The sequence below is a fragment of the Myotis davidii genome, unplaced genomic scaffold (assembly GCF_000327345.1).
Source record: "Myotis davidii unplaced genomic scaffold, ASM32734v1 scaffold1363, whole genome shotgun sequence".
Taxonomy (NCBI): Eukaryota; Metazoa; Chordata; class Mammalia; order Chiroptera; family Vespertilionidae; genus Myotis; species Myotis davidii.
The window spans coordinates 283,395-307,145 of record NW_006294347.1 but is presented as its reverse complement, the minus strand read 5'-3'; the positions used below and the strand labels follow the sequence as shown (position 1 = coordinate 307,145).

Below are 23,751 nucleotides of genomic sequence, written 5' to 3'. Positions count from 1 at the left end.
CCAATCTAAGGCGTGAACCAGAAGAGCAATCTCCTGTATGGAAAACTAGTATTTCTCTGGGTTTAAAATATTAATGGGCCCTGGCCCGTGTTGTACAGTGGTTAGAGCAGTCTTCCCATGCACCAAAGGGTCGTGGGCTTGGTTTCTGGTCAGGGCACATTCCCAGGTTGCAGATTCCATCCCTGGTCTGGGCATATACAGGAGGCGACTGATCGATGTTTCTCTCTCTCCTTCTCCCCTCCTCTCTCTCTAGAATCAATAAAAACAACAACAACACCATATCTCTAGTGGGGATTTTAATATTAAAAATGCTGGGGGGCAAAAATGCTGTGTTTGGATTTTTTGTAGAGGAAAACTTTGGCTCCACTCCTGGAATCCCAGTGTGAATCCCAGTGTGAATCCCAGTGTGAATCCCAGTGTGCGAGGGAACTGGCAGCCCTGGGGTTTCTCTTGCCCCAGGATTCTGCCCTGGATCTGGAAAATTTCTAGACACCCACCTGCTCCTCTAGGCCCCTCAGTAATGTCTTCCTTCCTGGAGTCTGTTATTATCATTGTCCTCATTTGAAGAATAAAGGGACTGAGTCTCCAAGATGTCATTTGCCTGCAATCATAAGCCAGTGGCAAAGCTGGGATTCGAACTCAGGCCTCTGAGGCCAAGCCCAGGACTCTTCCCTTCCACTATACTGCCTGCTCCCCAGTCCCTAATGTTGTCTCAGGATGATGAGGTTCATTGGGCATCAGAGCTGCCTGGCACTGGGTCTCATCTGGTCCCGATCCCAAACACCAGGATGGGGCTGGGGCAGACTGGTCACTGTGCTGTCAGCCAGGCCCAGGCAGGAGCCCACTGGACTCAGGCTCACTCAAGCCGCTTGGGCTAAGCCGGGGCGGGCGGAGGCTCTCTGAAGGACAGTCGTGCTGTTCTGTGATGTGGGGGCACATCTGCCCCCGTCCCAGGTGCTCCCAGCTCAGCGGTTCCCAGCCGTGACTAAGATTCTCGGCTCTCCCGCATGTGAGGCACTGATCCCAAGCTCTCCGTTTTGGTGGGAAAGGACCAGGTGGGAGGCCCACTGGAGGTCAGAGTGGGAGGTTTGCGTGGGGACTGAAACAATGTGTTTGAATAGCTCCTTCCTATTTTCTATGTATTATTTCATTTCATTGTCACAGCTACTGGGAGGCAGGGAATCCTATCCCACCTCCTCCCTGTCCCTTGATAGGGGGAATGAAGGCTCAGAAAGGGCCAGTGACTTGCCCAAGGTCACCAGCCGAGCCAGGCCCCCAAACTCGGGTTGGTCTGAACTCAGGTCCCACCATTTCTACTCCAGCTTCAGCCTCCTTTGACAAGAGGGACTCGAGCTGCTTCAGACTTGGGGTCTAGAAGGCAGACGGGAGAAGAGCGGAGAGGCCTGGGAGGGCGTTTTAAGCAAAAGCTCAGTGGCTGCAATGAAGGGAGCCCCAAGCTAGAGCCCAGCACTGATACTTCCGGAGAACCTGGCTCTCCACTCCTCTCTACCTGAGAGCTCTGTGACCTTGGCCGGGTCCCTTCCCTCGCTGTGCCTCCCTGTCTCCATGTCTGCCCAAGGGGCGGCCTTTGCACCAGAAACCTCTGAGGACCTCCTCTCTCTCTCTCTCTCTCTCTCTCTCTCTCTCTCTCTCTCTCTCTCCACCTCTCCTCTATCTCGATGGTCTGGGTTTCTAATGACCATATGTTCACAAGTCCAAGGTGCCACCAATTTAAGACATGCCATGAGTCAAATAACAGCATGCTGGGGAAATGGGAAGAAATACTGTTTTACGGATGTGTACATTTCATGACATATTTGCATTTCCAAAATGTGCATCTTGGAATGAAGCAACGTGGGAACCTCTGCAGCACTTTCTGGGCATGACCTGGGTCTAGGGTGGTGAGAATGAATCGTGGATTCAGTGAAGTGGGTTCTTACCTCTGGGGAGTCTGGGCTCCTTGCACATGCCTCGAGTCAGGTAACAGAAGCGGGTGACATGCCTTCACCAGGTACACACCTCCTCCACGTTTACACACTGCCGCCCTTCCTGCCAGCCCTCTCCCAGCACACAGACTTCCCCAAACCGGCGCCCACACAGCCATGTTCCCCGCACACACTCACACCCTCCAGCTCCCACCCTCCACATAGCACCCCAGGAGCTCCTGTCACCCACTGCTCCCTGCACTGGGTGCCAAGAAGGGAGGACTCGTGAGAAGGAATGGGGGCCAGGACCTGGACACCCGGATGGCGTGCTCAGGACCCAGCCAGGCTCCTTGGAGTTGATGGTGGGGGCATTTACTGATGGACCCAAAAAGGGACCCGACCCCAGAGTGCTCCCTTCCCTTTTCTCCCCTCCTCCCCACCCTCAACCAGCCCCACACGCTGTGGGCACGCCCAGCGCAAGGAAGGGCAGACGAGTCTAATTCGGTTTCCAAACTCAACTCAACTGACAATTTATTTAGGCCAATTGGCCATCCCGCCTGCTCTGCATCACTGACTCCACGCAGATTGACTCAAACGCTGCACACCCCCGCTGGGCAGGTTTAATTAGACGGAAAATCTGACCTGGAGCCTCTGGGGGCCGGGGCCTGGAGCCCCGCCAGGGCTCCCCGACCAGCCCCACTGCCTGAAACCTCTCAGCAGGGACCGAGTCCAGTTCTCACTTTGCCAGGGATGACACTGGGGCCCAGAGCGGGGAATGAACCTGCCAGAGTCACAGGGTGAGTGCGCGGCCAGACTGGGACGTTGTCCCGCCATCGCCTTGTTTCTTGAATAAACTGTGAGAACGCAGATCCCCACAGCGAACCCGCCCTGCACAGTTCTGAAAAGCAAGTACAATTTTTTTAAAGATGACTGCGGCATAAATAATTTATAAATGAAAGTCATAGCACATATTGGTCATTTTAATAGATAGTAAATTGCCTTTCTGATTTATAGTTTCAAGGGTGGGGCTATGATAAAAATAACTTGGTGATTTATAAAACATCTTCTTAAGTCAACAGATCGTTAGTAGGTTTGTTTGACTTTACAGCCAACAGCCTCACCACCCTGGTTACTATAGAAATGGGATGCCTTGCTTCGTTGCCATGGCTACACTTTCTTGAACACAATTGGTGGGTCTCTCATGGTTTGTGATTTGGTTCGGGGGGGAAAAAGCCAGAAACTACTGGCTTGGCTTTATGCTGCATTATCAGGAGATCTTGCCTATTACTGTCTTGAAATTTCACAGGGTGGTCGCTGAGGTGACTGGGCTGGGTGACAGCTCCCTTTGTGCCCCCTCACCAGCTAGCAGCCCAGGAAGCACTGGCCTCACAGCTGGCCTGGATCTTGGCTGTGGGGGCACAGATGCTGCAGGGGTGGGCTGGGGTAAGGAGACAGGTTTGGTGGGTGGCGGGAAACCAGGAAGCCTGTTCATGATGGGCAGGCCCTAGGGATGGGCAATCCAGGAACTGGCACCATCAGATCAGGAGGCAGGCTGAGGGCAGAGGAGAGGCGAGCTGGAGAGACAGACACTGAGTCAGTCATCCCCTTGGGGTGCAGTGGGCAGAGGAGGGGCCGGCTGAGTGGCAATGCCGGGGTCTCTTGTATCTGTAGTGGGTGTGCTGTGTGGTGACCACTTCTGCATCCTCGTATGCTCTGAATGTACACGCGCACGTGCTGTGTGGAGCGTGCAGGGAGTGTGCCAGGCAGTGCAGCATCTGGGTGTGTGTGTTTGGTGTGCAGCGATATGTTTCAGTATGCTCCATGGGCCCTTGTTCTCTGTGTGTGTGTGAGCGGGACACTGTGCTGTAGCTTGTGTGGCCACATGCACAGTGTATGCGCTTAGGTAATGGGTGAGGTGTGTACTCTGGGCAATTGTGTGCCTGTGGTCTGTGAGTGACTGTTCCCTGTCCTCTGGGTGACTGGGATTGGGAGGCAGACAGCTCACATGGGATGTAGCCCTGCCCTTGCCTGCAGCCCCTACAGGGAGCGACAGCCCAGGCTTGCTGCCCTGGGTCTGCTAGACAGAGGTTCCCTCCCTGCTAGGGGTCCACTGATCCCAGATCCTCCCCTCCCCTTAAACTCTTCCCGCCTCCCTCTGGCTGAGCTTCTTGAACAAGTTGAAGTCATCTTCCACCTGCCTTCTGAGTCTTCAAGGAAGTGGGCCAGGTGGGGATGCAGGCTAGACCGTCCAAGGCTGCTGTCAGCATTGATTCCTGAGCAAGGTGTGGCTGCACGCCAGCCCCCGGGGCTGCTCTAGCCCCAGGCACTACCAAGTCCTGGGCAAAGGGGCCCAAGAGCCATTCAGGCGTGGCTGGGCTCCAGCCTGTGGGTCCAGGCATCCCGGCTCTCTCGTCACTGGCAATGGGCATAGCCTGCCCTCAAATAGTCTGGGCTATGGGTGCCAACCTCCAAGATGAACCATTCAGACATGGTCAGGGTCAGCTCCCCAGTGCACAGGGCTGTGTTTTTAGCCCCAGGAGCTGTGGTCACTCTAGTGGTGGAAAGAGCTTAGTTAGGTTTCTGGAGCTAGATTGATTCGGGTCCAAGCCTCTGCTTCATCCCTAGCTTTCAACACTTGGTCCTTGAACCTCTCTGCGCCTGGGTTCGCTTTTTGGCACAACGTAGCACAGCCACCTGTCTGACTGGGTGTGTGAGGATTAAGGCGCAGACTAGGTAGGCCCTTAGCTTGGGCAGCGTCCTCCTCTCTCCTTCCCATGCTCAGCTTCCCTGAGGCTGGACAGAGGGAGCCGGGGACTCAGTGGGATGTGAGCTCTTGCGCTGGCTGTGCACTGTGGCTGCCCTGCTAGTCTCTAGGCTTCGGAGAATGTGATCTGAGCAACCAAGGCACCTTCCTCCACAGCCCTCCTAAGAGCACACTTGTACCCGGGTGTGGCTGGGGCTCTGCCTGTGACAAAGGACCAGGCTGCCGGCAGCTCAGGCCAGAAGGAAGGCACCAGGGAGCCTAGGCAGGGCGGGAGGCCCGGATTCCACCTCTGCCAGCTTCCCTGGGAAGAAGGCCTAGTGTCTGGCTCAAGGCCTGGCTGCTGCTGTCCACCCCATCCCCACTCCTTTGGCTCTGGGGCCCAGGGAGGAAGGAATCTAGACAGGATCTCCGCTGATGGCTGAGAACCAAGGATTTTTTCCTCCCCGAGTTTTTATAAGACTTGACCTCTTTCTGGGCCTCGTTTTCCCCATCAAGACCTGTCCTGTGAGAGGGGCAAATGGGTTGACAGCTCTAGGGGCCTGTGGGGCACCTGGGAGTGAGGAGGCTCCTGGGACATCAGTGCCCTGTCTGGGCTGTTCCCATGAGCCTCCCTGGGCACTCATGAGTGGAATTGGAGACAGGCTGGCTGTTTCCAGAGGTGAATGTAGAGGCTCCTTGGAGAGTCCTTTTATTTGCTGCCTTATAAGGGTCTCAGCTGCAGTGAAGAGCCCCACCTGGTGAAGGCGTCCCAGGAGAAGAGCTACTTCCTGGGGTCCTGAAGGATGAGGGGTTTTTTCAGAGAAAGATGGGCAGGAACACTCTGGTGGAAGGAGCAACAGGTGTGATGATGCGGAGATGGGGAGACACGGAGGTGTGGGGTCAGAAATGGCAGAGTTGCATCTGGCAAGAACATTGGGTGCATGTAAGGAGGTCGGGGAGGCCAGGGCACAGCAGCTCATGCCCGGCTGAGGAGTCAGGCTTTTCTCCGTGGGCAGCATGGGCAGGCGGCATGCAGAGCTGGGATCCCAGCCAGTCGCTCCCTCTGGCTTGGAGGCTCGACTGGTGGCCAAGACTGACGCCTAAAACCTGTTAGCTTTGGTGGCAGTAGCCCTGTTGAGAGAGAGTCACATATAAGCAGAGGGGACAGAGGAGGATGGATGTGGGTCAGATTGGAGGGGGATGCCATGGTTGGTGGGGCAGCAAGGAGAGGTGCCTCTTGCCTTCTGCCATCGCCCAGGATCGGGAGCCCACGGGTACAATGGGCCCTACCTCTTGGCATATCTCTCTCACAAAGCCCAGGGAAGTGGGTATGGCTGGGGTATGACCTGCCCGTGGGGAGTGTGGGCTGTGAATGCCAAGCTCCATGACGGGGCCCTCCAGAGGGAATCTGGGACCAAATACCCAGTAGACAGGGATGTTTTAGCTCCAAGAGCGTTGGCACTCTGGTGTGGAAAGTGCTGGGTAAACCTGGGTTGGAAGTTACCTCTGCCAGGTGCTTCCACTTTGCTTTCCTGGTCCTCCTCTGTGATGACCCAGGGCGGCACTGTCCGGACCCTCGCAGAGCTGTTTCTGGAGGTGGAAGACCTGGTTTAAGTCCCTACCCTGTCCCGCCTTGTCCAAGCCTCACCACTTCATAGGGCTGAGGGGCTCACCTTTCTAGGCCACCGCATTGTTTCTGTGAGTGTCCTTTACCCTCCGCTGGGCAAGGAGCTCCCTGAGGCCTGGCCTGGAATCCTCCCTGAGGGTTCCTCCCTGAGGCTTCCCCTCTGTGCTGGGCCTAACCTGGTGTTTGATGAGGAAGGGAAGGAAGAAAGAATGGATGCATGCATGTTGGATGGAAGAGAGAAATGGAGAAAAGGGAGGAAGGAATGGAAGGAGGGAGGGAGAGGGAATGAGGGAAAAGGGTGAGTGATGTGTGGATGGAAGGGAGAGGAAAAGGAAGGAAGGAAAGATGGATAATGGGTAGATAAAAGGAAGGAAGCAGAGGTGAATGGATGAAGGGTGCATAGGGAGCAGTCTCTAGTAGTCTAGATAAAGTTTTTGCAAATTGCTCAGAGCTCTAAGCCTACAGACCTATCGGCATCCCATAATGATTGCCTGGGGCAGATCTCTTCCTGTTTCTAGGCCACAGGATTCCCCATCTGTAGCAGGTAGTGTCTTGGGTCAGATAATCTCTGATGGCTTCTCAATACTGACATTCTGAAATGCTGCCTTTGTCCCTTCCCCACCCAGAATGTGGCTTGGAAGGTCCACATAGTTCTGGGCTTCTAGATCCCTTTTAGTTGGGTGCCAGGTCTCAGGGCTATGGTCAAACCAGACAGAGCTGTTCTGGGACTTCCAAAAAAAAAACCACCTCAAAAGCAACAGGTGGAGGTGGGCGTCATTGCAAACTAATCACTAGAAGCAGCATGGCTGTCTCCTGCTAAAGATACAGGGTGAGACCATGGCACTCCTTGAAGTTATCTATGAGGGCACCTCTGTGGACCAAACGTGCCACCTATTCCAGCCTGTACCCCAGGGCTGCCTCCAGCCATGGTCTGTCTTGGCCAAGCGGAGAGAAAAAGGGTCCAGAGGGAAGGGGAACAGCAGGAACATGCGGGCAAGACTGACCTGCTGGGCCCTGGAGGAGCGCTGACTGGCCAGGGTTCCACCTGCCCAGGGCAATGCCTAAGGAGGCCATGATCTGTTAGAGTTCTGGGGGACCCACCTGGAGTCTGTAAGAAGAGACCTTGCCTGGAATTCAGTCTTGAGCAGGAGGGTTTGAAGCTCAGGCAGCTACTTGATTCTCTTTCCTTGGATTCCCATGTCTGCTGTGAGCTTGAGAAGCTCAAGGGTCATCATATGGGGCCACCAGACCAAACCAAAGGGTCTCCTGAACCTTTCTCCAGGGGCTCAGGGCCAGAGCAGGTGGTTCTGGACAGACTGGGATATTCTGGCCATTTCCTTCTCACTGATGGGGTCTGAGAGAAGCAGGTACTCACATATGTTTGAAAAGCCCAAGCATCCCAACAGCTTCTTCCTCTCTCCCACCCACACCCCTACCCTGGGTCTGGCAGGCAGCAGGGAAGAAGCAGACCCTATGGTTTATGTGCCTTTGAGGATACCTTGTCCAGTTCACCTCCTGATGCCAGAACTGGCACCGTATCTCTGACAATGACCATTTAGGCTCTGTTTGAATACCCCCAAGGATGAGGAACTCACTTCCAGGTTGGGTGTGTGAGTCCCTAGGAGGATAGAGGGAGCAGTTAAAAAAAAGTCATCTAAGGCCCTGAGGCAGATGAACATCTTCTTTAGATCTAGATAGGATAGAACCTGAAAGAGATTCCGCGAGTGAAGTACAGATGAAAGATGGAAGATGTGGCCAGATACCACCGTAGCTGCCCCCTCTCATTTCTTTGCCAACTTGAGCCCAGCAAGTTGGTCATTTTTATTAGTCAGGGTGGCTAAAGGCTTTAACCAATCTCCCCACCCCAAACCACAGTGGCTTAATAAAATAGTATATTTCCCATTTAAGTAATAGTTCAATGAGAGTATTTAGTGGTCTTTCTTCTCAGGAACCCAGGCTCCTTCCTCCTGGTGGCACTGCTGGAAATGGGGGGCGGGGGGGAGGGGAGAAGGGGGAAGAAAGAGCATAGAAGATTGAGTAGGAAAGGTTTATGAGCCAGACCTGGCAGACCTGGCATTAATGCATACCCCTTTCATTTACTGTCCACTGGCCTGAACTCAGTCACTTGACCCCATCTAACCTGAGGGAGGCTGGGAAATGTAGGCTAGCTGCACATCCAAGAGGAAAGGAAACATGTTTGTGAAAACAAAGGAATCTCTGCCACAACCCGTTAACTCCCTGAGCGTCCTCACCCCGTGCCCGGAGGAAGGAAAAGTGGCCTGTTAGCTTGGCCCTGTGTTGGCAGGGTCACTGTGCTGGCGTCTTCCCTGACCTGGCATCTGACTGGACCCAACACAGAGGCACCCCCAGTTTCTCTGCTCTGGGTGGGAGGGCCTGCCCTCTGACACTGTGTTTCTCCCCCACAGTATGTGGCCTTGGCCTCCCTCTTCTTCATCCTGGTCTCCATCACCACCTTCTGCCTGGAGACCCACGAGCGCTTCAACCCCATTGTGAACAAGACGGAGATCGAGAACGTTCGGAATGGCACGCAAGTGCGCTACTACCGGGAAGCGGAGACGGAGGCCTTCCTCACCTACATCGAGGGCGTCTGTGTGGTCTGGTTCACCTTCGAGTTCCTCATGCGTGTCGTCTTCTGCCCCAACAAGGTAGAGTTCATCAAGAACTCGCTCAACATCATTGACTTTGTGGCCATCCTCCCTTTCTACCTGGAGGTGGGCCTCAGCGGCCTGTCCTCTAAGGCCGCCAAGGACGTCCTGGGCTTCCTGCGCGTCGTCCGCTTTGTGCGGATCCTGCGCATCTTCAAGCTGACCCGGCATTTTGTGGGCCTGCGGGTCCTGGGCCACACGCTCCGCGCCAGCACCAACGAGTTCTTACTGCTGATCATCTTCCTGGCCCTGGGTGTCCTGATCTTCGCCACCATGATCTACTACGCTGAGAGGATAGGGGCCCAGCCCAATGACCCCAGTGCCAGTGAGCACACCCACTTTAAGAACATCCCCATTGGCTTCTGGTGGGCCGTGGTCACCATGACAACACTGGGCTACGGAGACATGTACCCGCAGACATGGTCCGGGATGTTGGTGGGAGCACTGTGTGCACTGGCGGGCGTGCTGACCATCGCCATGCCCGTGCCCGTCATCGTGAACAATTTCGGGATGTACTACTCCTTAGCCATGGCTAAGCAGAAACTACCAAAGAAAAAAAAGAAGCATATTCCACGGCCGCCGCAGCTGGGATCTCCCAATTATTGTAAATCTGTCGTAAACTCTCCACACCACAGTACTCAGAGTGACACATGCCCGCTGGCCCAGGAAGAAATTTTAGAAATTAACAGAGCAGGTAGGAAACCTCTTAGAGGCATGTCGATCTGACCTTTCACCTCTGCCCCCTGTAGCGATGATTCCAGATTCAGTCAGACTGCTTCCTTAGTTCCATGGGCAACCCCGGACCCCCACACTCAATCTTGAGGTGTGGAGCCTGGGGGCCCAGGGAGATGCTGGGCAGCCAAGTTCACGAGGCGAGGGCCAGCTAGAGGAACCTCACTGGTGGCCCCGGGTAAGGAGGTTGACGCGCTGGTCTCATGAGGTTCTGAAGAGACGACGTGGCCCTCGAGGTTGCCGAGGACTCTCTTAGCAGGAGCCCGGGAGCTGCTGCTCAGTGGGCAGGAGTCCAGCGTGAGTCTCTGACTCAGGCCACCGACCTGGTGTCCGGGCCAGGCGGGGGTGGGCGTGATTTGGAAATGGCAGACAGCTTCTGATCGGGTCTTTACACGGCTCCCTTCAGGCTGTGCAGACGGCACAAGCGGTGCATGGGGTCTGGCAGGAGGGTACCTGCAAAGGCAGTAGCAAGGATGCTCACCCCCGACAGAGCCTGTCTCCATAGCCGAGTAGAATTCGTGCTCTGATTCGGGCTGCCTGGCTCCAGGTGTGTCCTAGGAGACGCCTCCAGCCCTCCGTAACAAGCTTACTTCCCCATAGCATGCTGAACCAACTCATCTTCTACCATCACTCTAGAGTTTAGTGTTTATCTTTAGAAACTGTTGGAGTGACTCTAGCTTTCACGTTGTCTGTTTGGGTTGATGGTTGAGTGGGAGTTTCCGATGGTCTTCTGATGGAAGCGGCTGGTGAGCAAAGGATTAGCGGGGCCACCACCCCGGGCAGTTTAGGCGAAAGCGCTACAGACCAGCCACCACCTCCCACCGAGGGTTCTCCCCACTTCCGATGGAAGGGACTGCAGCAGCAATACATGACACCCCAGCCAGTGTCCAACCACTTTCCCATGAATTCAGTGGGGGTCAGGGAGGGGGGAGGGGGAGGGGGGCATGAAACAATACTAGTCACCGTGGGATATATTCTAATATTCCATGGCTAGTGGTTCGTTATGGGACTATCTCAGTTTTATGAGAACCTGCACATAGCACATAAAGTTGATCACGGGGCTCTGGTCCGAAGATATAAAGCCCATAGTCTACCTCTACCCATGGAATACCATCGACTTATTCTGTGGACACAGGGATTTCAAGGGAATGGATGACCAAGAGAAGAATACAGCACTGAGTGAAGCTCCGTGGGGTGAGGGGGCTGAATGAGTGATAGGTAGCATTTAGTTTGTGAGGGACATCCCAGGTCCAAAGTCTGGCAGGGGCTGCAGGCTAGCTCAGCCCTAGATGAGCAAGTTTCCCCCAGGTTGGGTGGTCTCTCCCAGCGTATGATTGATTCTTTCTCCCTGCTGATGCTCTCTCTACCCAACTGCCCCTTCCTGCTCACGATCCGGCTTTATTCCACAGCTATGCTGCCCAGAGCAGTACCTCCAAGGCCCACTTCTCTGCCCATGGGGGCTCTCCAGCCCCTTTTCCTGTCCCCATACCTTTCCCCTTCCTGGGATTCCCATAGGCACCTGAAAGGAACTTGGTTAGTGTCCTGGGCTGGGCCAGAGGGTAGCAGGAACTGGAATAGGAGCCAGAGGGGAGTCGGGCTTCCCTGCCAAGGCATGGCTCCTGCCCCACCTCCCTGCTCTGGGTTAACTAGCTATTAGACCTCAGGAGCCACCACCATGACAAGGAAAGTTCCTGGGGCTCTAGGAGGGGGTCCAGGTTGGCCTCGCCCCCAGCTCTACTTCAGGCCCCTCAGGAAGAGCTGAGCCTGAGTGGCATCACCATGGTGCTACTTGGCCCTCTGTCAATCTCCCCCACACTGGATCTTTCCATATCGGTGCCCCAAGCATGGGCACCCAGGCCACCCTGTCAAGGATCCCCAGTTCACTCCAGTCAGGCACCGATGGTCCTCATCCCTGACAATGCCAGTATTCTTGGTGTGCTAAGTGCACGCACACACACACATGCATGCACACATACACACACATGCATGCGCACACACAGAGAGCAGACTGTGCTCTGACATGTACACCAGCCAGTCCTGGGACACAAGCCCTCTTCCCATGCTGCACCAGACCTGGGAAGCCCATGCCCTCCTGTGGGATCCTACAGGCCCACGGCCATGGCAGTCCAGCCCTTGCAGCCTCCGGCCCTGGCCCCGGGCCTCAGGAACCCAGAGCCTTGGCAGGAGCAGTCTCTGTGGCTGAGAAGGTGTTCTGGGCCCTCCCAAGCCTGTCCTCTGGAGCCCAGCTGCCGGGATCCTCCTCCTGCCTTCCCCCCTCCCCACATTGGATCTCTACCCACTTCCCAAGAACTCCCCTCCCCGGCCGGTGCTGTTTTAATGTCCAGACCCACCCGCCTAGATTCTGAGACCCCCTCTGAGCTTCACCAGAACACCCCTTCCTCCAACAGCTGGGATGTGAGACCCAGATTAACTGTCACTGAGAGGGGTGTGGTCCTTAGGGGTGTGTCCCCATCTCTGCCTCCCTGAGTCCCTTCCCATTCACCTCCTTTTCTGCTTTCAGCTATGCACCTGGATGGGCGTGAGCTGGGGGTGCATTCATGAGTGAGTGGGGAGGCCAGAGGAAAGGAAGGCAAATATGGGTGGAGAACCAGCCCTGCAAGGATTGAGCGGAGTGAGATGCAGCACCCCAGGCCTTTCCAGCCTCACTCCACCCCCAGGGGCAGTGGAGCGGCCTCAGGGAAACCGGGGGTTCGCCATTTCCTCTTGTAGAAGCTGGGATGGGGCTGAGTTCCGCATGCTGGTCTCTGAGGGCACCTCCCCTACCAGGGCAGGATCCCTGGGACTCCAGCAAGGCCTCCCAGTCCTGCCAGCAGCCCCTTTCCCTCCCCTCTACGTCTGCTTTCTCCCCCAGCCTCCGGTCCCTTGTCTGTGAAGGATGATCTGGTGTTTTCCTCTGTACCATGGCTGGCATGGCCTCAGTGTTGGGGGGACTTGGCCTGGGGGGCTGTAGGACCTTACAGAGGGATGCCAGGAGGTCACCCCACATCATCAGAGGCTGCCTGGGACTCATAGCCCAGGAGAAGTTGCTCCTCTCCCAGAAAGGGCCTTCCCCGCTCCCCTCTGCAGCCAGGGGGCCCAGCTCACTTGCTCACGTCCATTCACGTATGTCTTGTCCCTCTCTGCTCCTGTGGTGTGGGTCAGTCCTCTATGATGTGGTGTTCAGACTACGGGGTCACACCGTAGGTGAGCAGGGGGGCCTGCATGGAGGAGGGGTGGTGGCCAGACCCCCTTTCCTGCCCATAGGCACACAGAGCTGCAGTGAGGCCCCAGCGAAGACCCTGCCCAGGCCCCCTGGGAGCCCACTGCAGTCTCTGGGTCACCTGTGGGGTGGCAGTGGGAAGTTGTCCCCTGAGCAGCAAGTCCACAGTGCCCCTCTCCCGGCCCTCCCTTCCCGTGCTTGTCTACAGAGAGGGCTGGTGGTGCTAGCCCGGGGCAAGGAGAGTGACCCCTGGGGCAGAGGTGACCAGGCAGGGTGGGCGGGGCCCCTCTGCATGAGCTGATCAAGTTTCTGCTCAGATACAGGATCAGGGTGGGCAGCTGGGGCCCATGTGGGGTCCATGTGGCTCCCAAGCGGGCTAAGAGGGAAGGATCAGAAAAATGACAAAACTCTGAGGGCCAGGCCTGGTGTTCTTTCTGTGTTTTTCATATTCTCTCTTTTCTCTCTCTCCACTAATCATGTTTCTCTCTTTTCTCTCCTCGTTTCGTTGCATGACTTGTGCCGGTTCTCGTGACTGTACTCTGCTCCTGTCTCTCACAGACTGTCCCCCGATAGCCTGGGACTTTTTCCCTGATCCCCCTCCTGGGCAGACCCCTTGGAGCTAAACCCAAGGAAATGCCCAGCAACCCCCCACCCCGCCCCAGCCCTGTGTGCGCCCCCCGGCGCCCGCTGCTGGTCTGAACAGTAAGTACGTCGGTGGTGCCTGGAGACGAGGGCGAAAAAGCCAGCCCTGCTGGTTGAGGGCCCTGACATCGGGTTCTCCTTGCTCCAAAGTTTAAAAAAAAATGACCCTCTCGCGGACGCTCATCTATCTCAGCCCATTTCAAAGCCTGGAAACCATCTCTGCGAGCCGCTGCCCATGCTGCCATTTCATCATCGCAAGCCGCGGGGCTAGTGGGGCTGAGAGGTCCTGGGCCAGGGAGGCAGGTCTCCCCACCTTCTGGGGAACAGGTGGGAACCGAGGCTCCTGGTGGCCATCTCATGCAAGGGGGCGGGGGGGGGGGCGGTGAGGGCATGGCGGGGATCTTGGAAGAGCTGGCCTTTTGCGTGGGTTCCCCAGGTTTGGAGAGTTGGCCACTCCTTTGTTTCTCTTCTAGCCACCCCTCTGGAGCTGGGGAGGGAGAATGCTCCCCGTTTCTGACAGCACCCCAAACTGCAGATAAACCAACAGCCCAGGGAGGCTGGCTCCCTCACAGAACAAGACCTAAACACTCTCACCCAATTATAGCCCCTCCTCAAATTCATGGTTGAGAGAAGCAGACCCAGGTGTGTCCTGGGGTCCCTTCAGGGAAGGAAGGGTGCGCAGCTCACCCACACAGGGACCCCTGCCAGTTGTCCCCGCTCCCTTCCCTGCAGGGAAAACCAGCCTGTGGGAGCTGGATGCTCCAGGGGCCTGGTGCTGGGGGGCAGAGCCGTTGGCACTCAGAGCCAGAGGAGTCTCAGGCTCCACCCTCCACCTTTGACCCGCCTCTGGGCAAGAACGGTAGGCTGTGGGCACCTTCACCAACAGACGATGGCCCAGATGGAGATGCTGCTGGGAGGACTTGCTGTTTCCTCTGGAGGAAAATGTGTGCAGGGTGCTATGGGCCCCGACTTTCACACCCTCCTCCACATCCTCCTCCCTTATGTCCCCCCCTCCCCATCACCCTCCTCCCTCAGCCCAGAGATCCTTGGGAGGGAAGCCAGGGGCCAGCCAGAGTGGGAGGCAGGACCGGGCTTGTCTGTATGCACAGGTGTGTGCCCGCAGACACGCCCCAAGTGCTAGGCAACCCCCCAACCCCAGAGAGGCCCAGCCCCAGTCACGTGGTGTCAGAGTTACCTTGGTAACTGGCCCTTCTGGCTCAGCGTAAAGCGGGGAGTGAAGCCCCTGGGATCTGTGGAGAAACGCACTGTACGTGAACTGCTTTCCATCTTGTATGCAAACTTTTTAAGTTCCAAAATTATGATGGGATTTTTTTTTTTTTGGATTTGCTTTACGAATAAACCTGATTGGTCCATTTCACTTTTGACTGACTGCCTCTTTGTAGTGACATGATGTGCACACGGCCGTGATCCCGCCCGCAGGCATACTGAGCGTGTGCCCACGGAAGAGGATCACCTCTGCGTGTAGTTACATGATGTGAACAGGGTCACGGAAGAGGGTCAAATCAGGAGGAGACTGTCTTCAGCTTTTCCCCCTGTAGTCTTTCCAAGAGCCTCCCCTCCTGTCCACTCACGGTGGGGTCTGTCTCCCTGGAGGCTCTCACCCTAGAGGAAGTCTTTGAAAAAGCCAGGGTGCCCACTGTGGGAACTGGGTGGACCCTGGCCAGGAAGATTCTGCTTTGAGAGCAGAGCGTGTGGGGCAGGCTCAGTCCCCAGGAGTGGTGGGCGGGGCAGAGGCCAGACAGCGCTACCTCCGCCAGGTCCAGAGGTGTCCATGGCGATGCTCCTGGACTTGGGAGAGGGTGAGCTCCCTACTCTGGCCACACTCTGCCCTCCCCCCCAAAGGGTGCCCCCCAGGTTCCTTCCCAGGCTACCACAGAGGCCAAGACTTGCCTTCCCACCTGAGTCCATCCGCTGCTGTTGTCTTTACACATCCATTTGCTCTGCTTCTCGGGGGATGCTGCTGAGAGGAGACAGAGGAATGGGAGCCCCTCCCGACTCATGGCCGCTGTCACTGCCTCATGCAAACATCCCTGTCGTGCCTGTGCGAGCTGACCAGGCCTGCTTGGTGTGGAGCGCAGTGGAAGCCACTGGCTTGGTCTGTGTGGGCCTCAGGGCGGACTGAATGACCAGCCTAAGTCTTGGTGGAGGGTGGAGCGGATTGACTGGTCAGATTGGGACAGAGGAGGCTGTATGGCCATGCCTAGTCTGCATAGGGGGCAGGGCATACAGAGTGACCAGATTAGATACATACAGGGGGCGGGCAGGCTATGTGGTCAGATAGGATGTGCGTGGTGGGCAGCGTGAAGTGAGTGAGCAGATGGGATCCAAATGGGGCTGAGGTAGAGGTGATGGATGGGGTCTGGATGGGGCTAGAGAAGCTTGAGCTGGATAAGGATGGGAGGCCGCTCAGCTCTGGTCAGCAGCAGAGGGTTCAGGAAAGGCTGCCTCTCTGGACTGCAGTGTTTCAGCATGTCTGTCTGTCTTCTCCCTGAGCTCTGTGTCTGGCCCTCCCTCCATGTCCGCATCCACACCATCTGTCTCATTGGCCCAGCCTTGGGCCTTGGGCCCTGGGCCCAGCCCCCAGCACCGCGCTTGCTGGGCCCGCCAACTCATCTTTTTGCAAACTTTGAGCAAACTCAGGAGCCCCTCCTTCGCAGCACTGTGGGCAGCCCGTAGGCTGCCTGAATGAGCCGGAACCCCAGCCTCGTGCCTCCCTCCGTGGCCCCCTCACTTTTTGGTTCTCAGGGATGGGCTGCCCTTTGCCAATGCCCCACCTCCGGCCTGTCCCCCCCACTAAACAGTTTTCAGTGTCTCAATAGCTTCTGCTTATATGTTTGAAGATTCCAAACTGAATGGGGAGGTGGCGAAGGCCGCGCTGGCGAACGAAGACTGCCCCCACATAGACCAGGCCCTCACTCCCGATGAGGGCCTGCCCTTTACGCGCTCGGGCACCCGCGAGAGATACGGACCCTGCTTCCTCTTATCAACTGGGGAGTACACGTGCCCACCTGGTGGAGGAATGAGAAAGGGTATGTAGAGGAGGCTGGGGCACTGCATCCACCGGGCCGCCTCACCTCCCGCTCCTGCAGATGGGTGGGCGGGGTGGCGGGCGAGGGGCGCTGAGGGGAAGGCAGGCACACTGATGGGGGGCAGGGAGCAGAAGGAGCCCCCAGGGTCAGCCCCTCGGGATCTGACTTCCTCTCTCCTAAGTGGGATGTAGGCTGGCAGTGAGAACGTGAGGTCCAGGCAGCTGTGGGTTGATATTAAAGATCAGTACGTAAGGGATAGGAAGGGCTTGGGGACAGGCTGGCTGACTACGGGCCATGACCCTAAAAGCAGAGGGGTACCCAGGGGTGCTGGGAGGAGCCTCGACTGCTCCAGGCTGGTCTGACAGGCAGGTCAGACCCAAAAGGCAGAGTGATCTTCCCATCTAGTGGTTGAGGAGGAAACGGGATGGGCCTGGCCAGGACCCTGTGGGCTTAGCCACCCAAGAGCCATGTTCTGGAAAAGGCATCCTTTAAAGAGAATGCACAGACCATTGGGAAGGGAACCATGAAGAAAAAGGTGGCTTCAGGCCTTGGGTTGAAGCCAGTGTCCTTGCAGTCAGAATATTGCTAGTGACAGAGAATTTGCCAAGAGAAGGTTGTTAACGTGGGACTCTGTGCAGCCCCTTCCATCCCCAACCCGATTAGCCTGGCCCCGGGTGTGGTCAGCGCCCCCTTGTGGTTGGTGAAGGCTGAGCCCTGCGGAGGCCTCTGCTCAAGGACTCCTTCTACCGACCCTTATCTTAGGCTGACACCTGGGGAAGAGCTTGATGGAGCGTGGGCTGGAGAGAGGTTGGGGCGGGAGCTCCAGGCTCCAGGCAGCGGCCCAGGGCCCAGGGGCGGAGAAAGCCATCCTCAGCACAGCGGACTGGCCGGGCAGCTCGTGCCTGTCTGGGAGCACCTCATGCTCACGTGGGATGCATGCTGACCAGGGCGAGAAGGCTGGGCCCCAGCGATAATTGGCTTTTCAGAGCAACAGTTGCTGTAGCCTGTGGCCATTCACAAGTGCTCCAGTATTTGAAGTGGTTCCACAATACGCAGGGAGAAAATGCAGAAATCGAAATGCAGGGCGAGGGGGGGAGGGGGGGGGGGGGCGGGGGGGGGGGGGGGGGGGGAGGCAGCTTACACTGAGGTGGGAAGGCCTCTTGGTCACTGGTGCTTAGTGTGCCCACCTGACCCAGGCTGGTCCCTGCTTCCTGGCCCTGCCTGGAGGTCCCCTGGACCCCAGCGCGGCATAGCGCTCCCCGCATGGTGCTGCATGGCGGAGGGCTGCTGGCCTGGGAGGGGGTGGGCCCATCCTTGGCACCTTCCATGGATAGGCCCAATGCAGCTGGCTTCCCCCCTCCCCCCATCCCCCTGGGGAGGCTCTAGAAGGCAGAAGCAGGGGCAGGAGGCCGGGGAGTGAGGGGGAAGCAGGTACTGTCCCAGGGGCTGTGCTCTGCCTGGTAAGGTCTCGTGGGCTGCCTGCCTCCTCCACCCTGAGTGCCGGACCAATCTGTGTGGCCTAGGAGAGCAGAAAGGAGAGTCCTTTACTGTGCTTCCAGGAGCCCAGGGAGTGTGGGGCAGAGGGAGCCCTCTCTCCCTGTACCCACCCCCCAATCCCAGAGGCCTGGGTGACAGAGTCTTTGGGAGGCGCCAAGGGGGGATGCTCCCACCCACATCCACCCAGCCCTGCTCTCGTGGAGTCAGGACAGCCGCCAAGGACTTGATTTCTCAGGATGATTCCAGGCCATAAGCCATGTGCAGAGTAGGAGAGGAGTTAGGGACTCTCCCCGGTCCCCAGGAGGGAGAGGAGAGGCGTGCTGGGCTGGCTCACTGCATGGGAAAACCAAGCCAGCTGAAGAACCTGCCTGCCTCTGCATGCGGCTGTTCTGTCTTTCCTCCTCCTCCTTAAAAACTAAGTACCAAGCGGGATGGGAGAGCCAAGAAGAGACGCTCAAGTGTTAATTGTATTCTTTACATACAGATCTTTGCAAAGAAAGCCCTGTCATTGCTAAGTATATGCCGACAGAGGCTGTGAGAGTGACTTGACCAGGCGGCTTGGCCCAGGACACTGGTGGCTATTAAGCATCTGGGTGGACCTGCAGCCCCTCCTCACCCTCGGACAGAGTAAATTCACGCCATGCAGGTTTGCCGGACGAGTCCGAGTGGCCCAGGCATTGTACTAGGACGGACGTAGCTTTTTCTACGGCCAAATGGTAACTGACCGTAGAGGATTTCTTTTCCTTCTTTTCATTTTTTGGAAATTTTATTTTCCTGGGGGAGGGGGCGGTGGAGGGGTTCCTTAGCATGACTTGCATGAAGTAAAATAGAAAACCCAGCAAGCCAAACCCACCCACCCCCTGCAACTGTGTGATGACCCTAAACAGCAACAACGAAGAAAAGAAAAACACAGAAGTCCTCTATGGAAGGGGGGACGGGAACACATTGCTTCCCTTTTTGTACTCGAGATTGAGAGAAAGGGTTCCCGAAAGGGCAGTCGGTCAGTCATCCATCGGTCATATTGACCTCACCTTCATAATCATCTCTCACGTGGAAACTGAGAACTTTGCTCCAAATAGAAGTGTGGAAACTCGCACTGCCGCCTTCTTCCCTGTCTGGCATGCTTGTGACCCCGCGGACGTCGCCCGAGACCCCTGACAGCGGCTAGTCTAGGTCGATTCTCTCATCTCTTCCGGTGTGTAGATCCAGCGTGACCAACTTTCATAACAAATCGTTCATAGTAAATAACCAACATCGTACAGATGTCCCACGTGTCTCTTTAGAGCACCGGAAGAGCAGGACCGCGGGAGGGGCGGCCCTCCTCTGTTACCGAGGCACAACCTGGCATTGTATGCACTTTAGTACTTCAGAGTAAAAACTGCATGCCCAATGTTATGCAAAGCGATTCTAGCATGAAATAAATTTTGTATCATGGTTCCTGTAGAGTCTAAAGCAGATTTGTTTTCCTGAAGCAATGGGAGGTTTGCAGAGACACACGTCTGCATCTCGAATAAATATAGTATTTTCCCAAAAGACACAGAGGACAGTAACTTGGCATTGGTCTGATTCTAAAAGTAGTGGCGGGGGGTGGGGGTGGGGAAGGATGATATTTTTGAAAAACACATGCTTGAGTTGAAAAAAAAAATGCAACGTCTCGAGCTCTGGCTGCAGCTCGCAGCATTTCCTGGAAAGAGAGCAATGCTGCTTTAGCTCAACACCCTCCCTCCCTGGGCCCCGGCCCTCCCTAATAAAACGCTGACTTTCGAGATGAAGCACGGATCTGGGTTTTTATTGCCTCGGTCAGTGTTGCAATTTGACTCTGGGCCTCTGGTCAGGCCCTAAGGAAGACGTTGCTCTCTAGACGGCGCCCTGCAGATCCTGCTGGCTGGGGCAGGAGGCTGCCCTCAGGAAGGACGGGCATGCAGGACCTGACCTGAGACAAGTGCATCCCCCAGGGGTTCACCCACGCCAACTTCTCCATGAGTCATGCCATATTCATGACTCTTCAATCGGGCCATGTCAGTCACTCCCACGCCCTTCCCTCCCCCCGTGCAGACCAGTCACCTCCTCCTAGGACATTCTTGAGTCTGATGGAGCGAGAGGCAGGAGTCTGACAAGTCTGGGTGCCCTACCCTGCTGGCCCAGTCTGGTGGAGCATCCTATGCATACCCCTCCCTCAGCCTGGAGGTGCTTGGAAGAGAGAAGAGCCCTCTCCTAGGGATCTTCATTTGCTTGGGTTGTTCACTTGGTTTTGGTTGGGGATAGAGTGGGGGATAGGGTTTCAATTCTTTTCCCAGGAATTGGGGAATCCAGGAACGCTCAGGTAGAAAAGTTCCTAGCGGTCATGGTAGTCTGCTTCTGAATGGAGGCCCACAGTGGGGAGTGATCTGCCCAGGGCCACAAACAAATGGGTGTCAATCTCCCCTTGATTTCAGTTCCCTTGACGTCTCCCAGCCTGACCCTGAGCCAACGATCACATGAGGTGGGGGCGGGGGGGGCTGAAGGTGGGGCCCAGTTTTTATCTAAAAGTTTCTCATCTCCTCTCAGCATTTGCTTCAACTTCCTGGTGCCCTGTGAGGCCTGGGAACCACAGGATGGGGGTCGGTGGGGGTGGTGAGTACAGTAAGGCCTCTGCCCAGGGCTCCTGCAGCCAAAGGACTGGCAGATCTACCCTGTGTATGGAACAGCCATTCATAAGCATCAGGGCGGAGAAGCCAAGCAGCCTCGGCTGCTGCAGGGCAGGTCACATGCCCTCTCCCTGGGCTCCCCCTGGAGGAAGTGCCTCTGGTGGACTCAGGTGGGACTCAACACAAAGCCACTTGGAATGTGGGTTTTCAGGGACAAGAGCTAATGGGGAAAGGAGATCAACATACACTGAGCACCTGCTATGTGTGAGGTATCTGAGAAAAGTTGTCCAATGAGAGCCCACAATAATTCAACATGCCCATTGTGGAGGCAAGAGAACAAGGCACAGTGTAACTGGCCAGAGCCACACAGCCAATGAAGGATGAGGCCACAGTTTTACACTCAGGCGGTCTGACTCCAGAGCTTGGGTTAAGATGTCCCTTCCTGAAGCGGGAGGTAGACTTGATAGGAACACTAGAGTTGTGAGTCCCAAATCCCAGGACCCTGGGACCTGGCCCCCTGCCCTCCTTCATGAAGTGCCATGGGTGTGACCGAGAGGCCACTTCACATGCTCCAAGCTTTCCACTCACATCTGACCACCTCACTCTCCTGCTTAGACACCCTATGGCCCTAAGAATGCAGTTGGCTATCTTAAATAGGCTACCAAGGCCTCCTCTCCCAGCTCCCACTTGCCTCATGCTCCAGTTACTCGGACACTCTGAACTTGCAGCAGCTACTCATATGCACTGTAGGACCTGGAACTCCCTCCCTCCACCCCTCACCAGCACTTCCCAATCACCGGCTAACTCCCAATTTCCATTGATCACTAAGTGACCTCACTCAGAAGCAGTAGGTGTGCGGGGTCTGGGGAGGGCTTTACTCTGAGCTCCAGGCCTGGATTCACCCTTCCCAAGCACACGCTCAAGCAGTCTTGTCCTGAAGGCCCACTGGGACCAAAGGTGGTGGGTGTGTCAAGTTCGGGTGTCTGCCCTCAGGAGGGGGAGTGTGTGTGGCAGGTTAGGAGGTGAACACCCCACTAACCATCATTCTCAGGCAAGACCCAAGACCTGTGAGGACTAATTTACTCAGTCTATCAGGAAAAAAATGTAATTTCTAACGAGTGGGTATTTTCTCATGTTAACCAGGTGGATGATATTGACATTGCCTGTGAAATGGTTATGTCATCCACAGCATAGTCATCAAACGTGTAAGAAATAAGAGCAGAAGATGGGTGGGGATGAGGGGGTCGTAGCTCCCACTATCTTAACCTGCCCATTCCAAGGTGACCCTAAAGGCGTAGGGACAAGTTCCTCACTGACATTTGATGGGCACTTGCTCTGCAGCAGGACCCGTCCTTGGAGAAAGGGTTCCAGAATCCATCTAGCCCTGGTCCTGGCCCTTGAAGAGCTCGGGCTCTCTTAGGAAGGATGGGCTTGAACATCTACAGGTCTGAGAACAACAGGATCAGAGGGCTCAGAAAATAACCTGGGAGACACTGTCAAAGCCCCTCACACCCCTCCACCCCCAGAGTGCTCAGTCACACACCAGATCCAGCCCATGAACTACCGCAAAGAAAGCCTGTCGGCCGCTGTTAGGAGGGGCGAGACATCGGAACTGGCGGTGATGGGACGGCCTGTGGTGCCATCCATCCTTCCATGTGGACTAACTGTGCCCTGTGCTTCCAAGAGGGTCTGACTCAGGCTCTGAGTGAGGGGCTGAGGCTCAGGCTGCTGCATCACCTGACCCTTGTTTCAGGCTGGGAAGGTGCCCTGAGACACTTTCTTGTGCTCACAGGCCTCAGAAGAGGCATTAGGGCTCAGCCTGAGAGGACATGGGAGTGGGTTTCTTCCAGCAGGTGCTGAAAGAGGTAGGGGGAACTCGCACTGCCATGTTATGAGAGGGTGTGGTGGTTCCTCATGCAATGGAAACCCTGTCTCAGAGGTATGGGCCTATGTACCCTCCCATGTGAAACGGACCCCTGGCCTGTGTGTCAGACGCAGACCACCCAGCCTGTGGTTGTTGGCCAGTAATGGTGTGCTGGCTCCAGTATGGGCCATCAATCATGTCACCTCTGAGGGCTTGGTCACCTGGGAAAGGCCAGCTCAGAGTGCACAGCGATGTCCTTGCTCCCATTTCCAGAAGCGCTTGGGGCCCCACTGGCCTTACTGGTTCCAGGAGAGGGGGACAAGGACTTTGCTGGTCCGGGCAGCAATGTTTCCAGGTACAGTACCTGGAGCAGGGCTCCGTGCATTGGTACTCAAGGCCAGCCAATGGTGCGGTAGCCTGTAGGTCCAGGCCTGGGAGGCCACAGGGTTGTCCTCATCCCCACTCTCCTGAGCTGATCCACCCTTGTCCTAGGGCTACCTCTCTCTGCCTTCCCTTGTCTAGGCCCTGAATGGGTTGCTCCCAATCAGAACCCAGCGCCAGGAGTAAGGTCTACGGTCTTGAGATGGTAACTTCCCCTTTTTAGGCCTTTGTTTTTCCACATGAACAATAAAAATATTGGATAACATCAGTGGTTTTAAACCTTCCTCAAGGACTCCTTGTCTAGTGAAATCTTATATGAAGTCTAATTAATATATAATATAGATTAAAATAAAGCTGCTGTGAACCAGGTGGAGGGTGGGGACCCGGATCTCTGTTCACTTGGCCTTCCTTGAGTTCTCAGGAGACCCCTAGAGCTCTAATGAAGCCGTGTGAGGCCATGAGGCTGGGTCATTCAGATCTTCCTGCTTTGATGTCCTGGGGTGTTGTAACTTCCTAAAGCCATCGGGGCCTAGCCCTCAGGCCCAACCGTCTCCTGAGTCACGAAGGGAAGGCGGTGTGGGATGCGCACAGGCCTGGCTGGCTAGCTGGGGCCGCTGCCACAGTCCCCCAGGGAAAGCTGCTTTCTGAAACCCTCTGGCCAAAGGCTGCCAGTCACAGCAAAGAGAGAGGAAGTCTGTCCCCAGAGCCATCGTTGCCACCAGCAAGCCCGTGGCCCAGGCCTGGCCCATCCCCATTTCACTTGAGGGCTTCCTGCAG

General features: G+C 56.2%; 1 protein-coding gene across 1 annotated transcript in view; it reads left to right on the top strand.

Moving 5' to 3' along the window:
* KCNC1 (potassium voltage-gated channel subfamily C member 1) overlaps positions 1 to 14,933 on the top strand; it is a gene marked incomplete at its 5' end in the record, with an annotated part of 35,737 nt that extends 20,804 nt beyond the window's left edge. The window contains 2 exon segments of the mRNA XM_015566996.1: positions 8,722 to 9,655; positions 13,472 to 14,933. Coding sequence (XP_015422482.1) covers positions 8,722 to 9,655; positions 13,472 to 13,536 — 999 coding nt within the window.
* Positions 14,934 to 23,751: the final 8,818 nt, after the last annotated feature.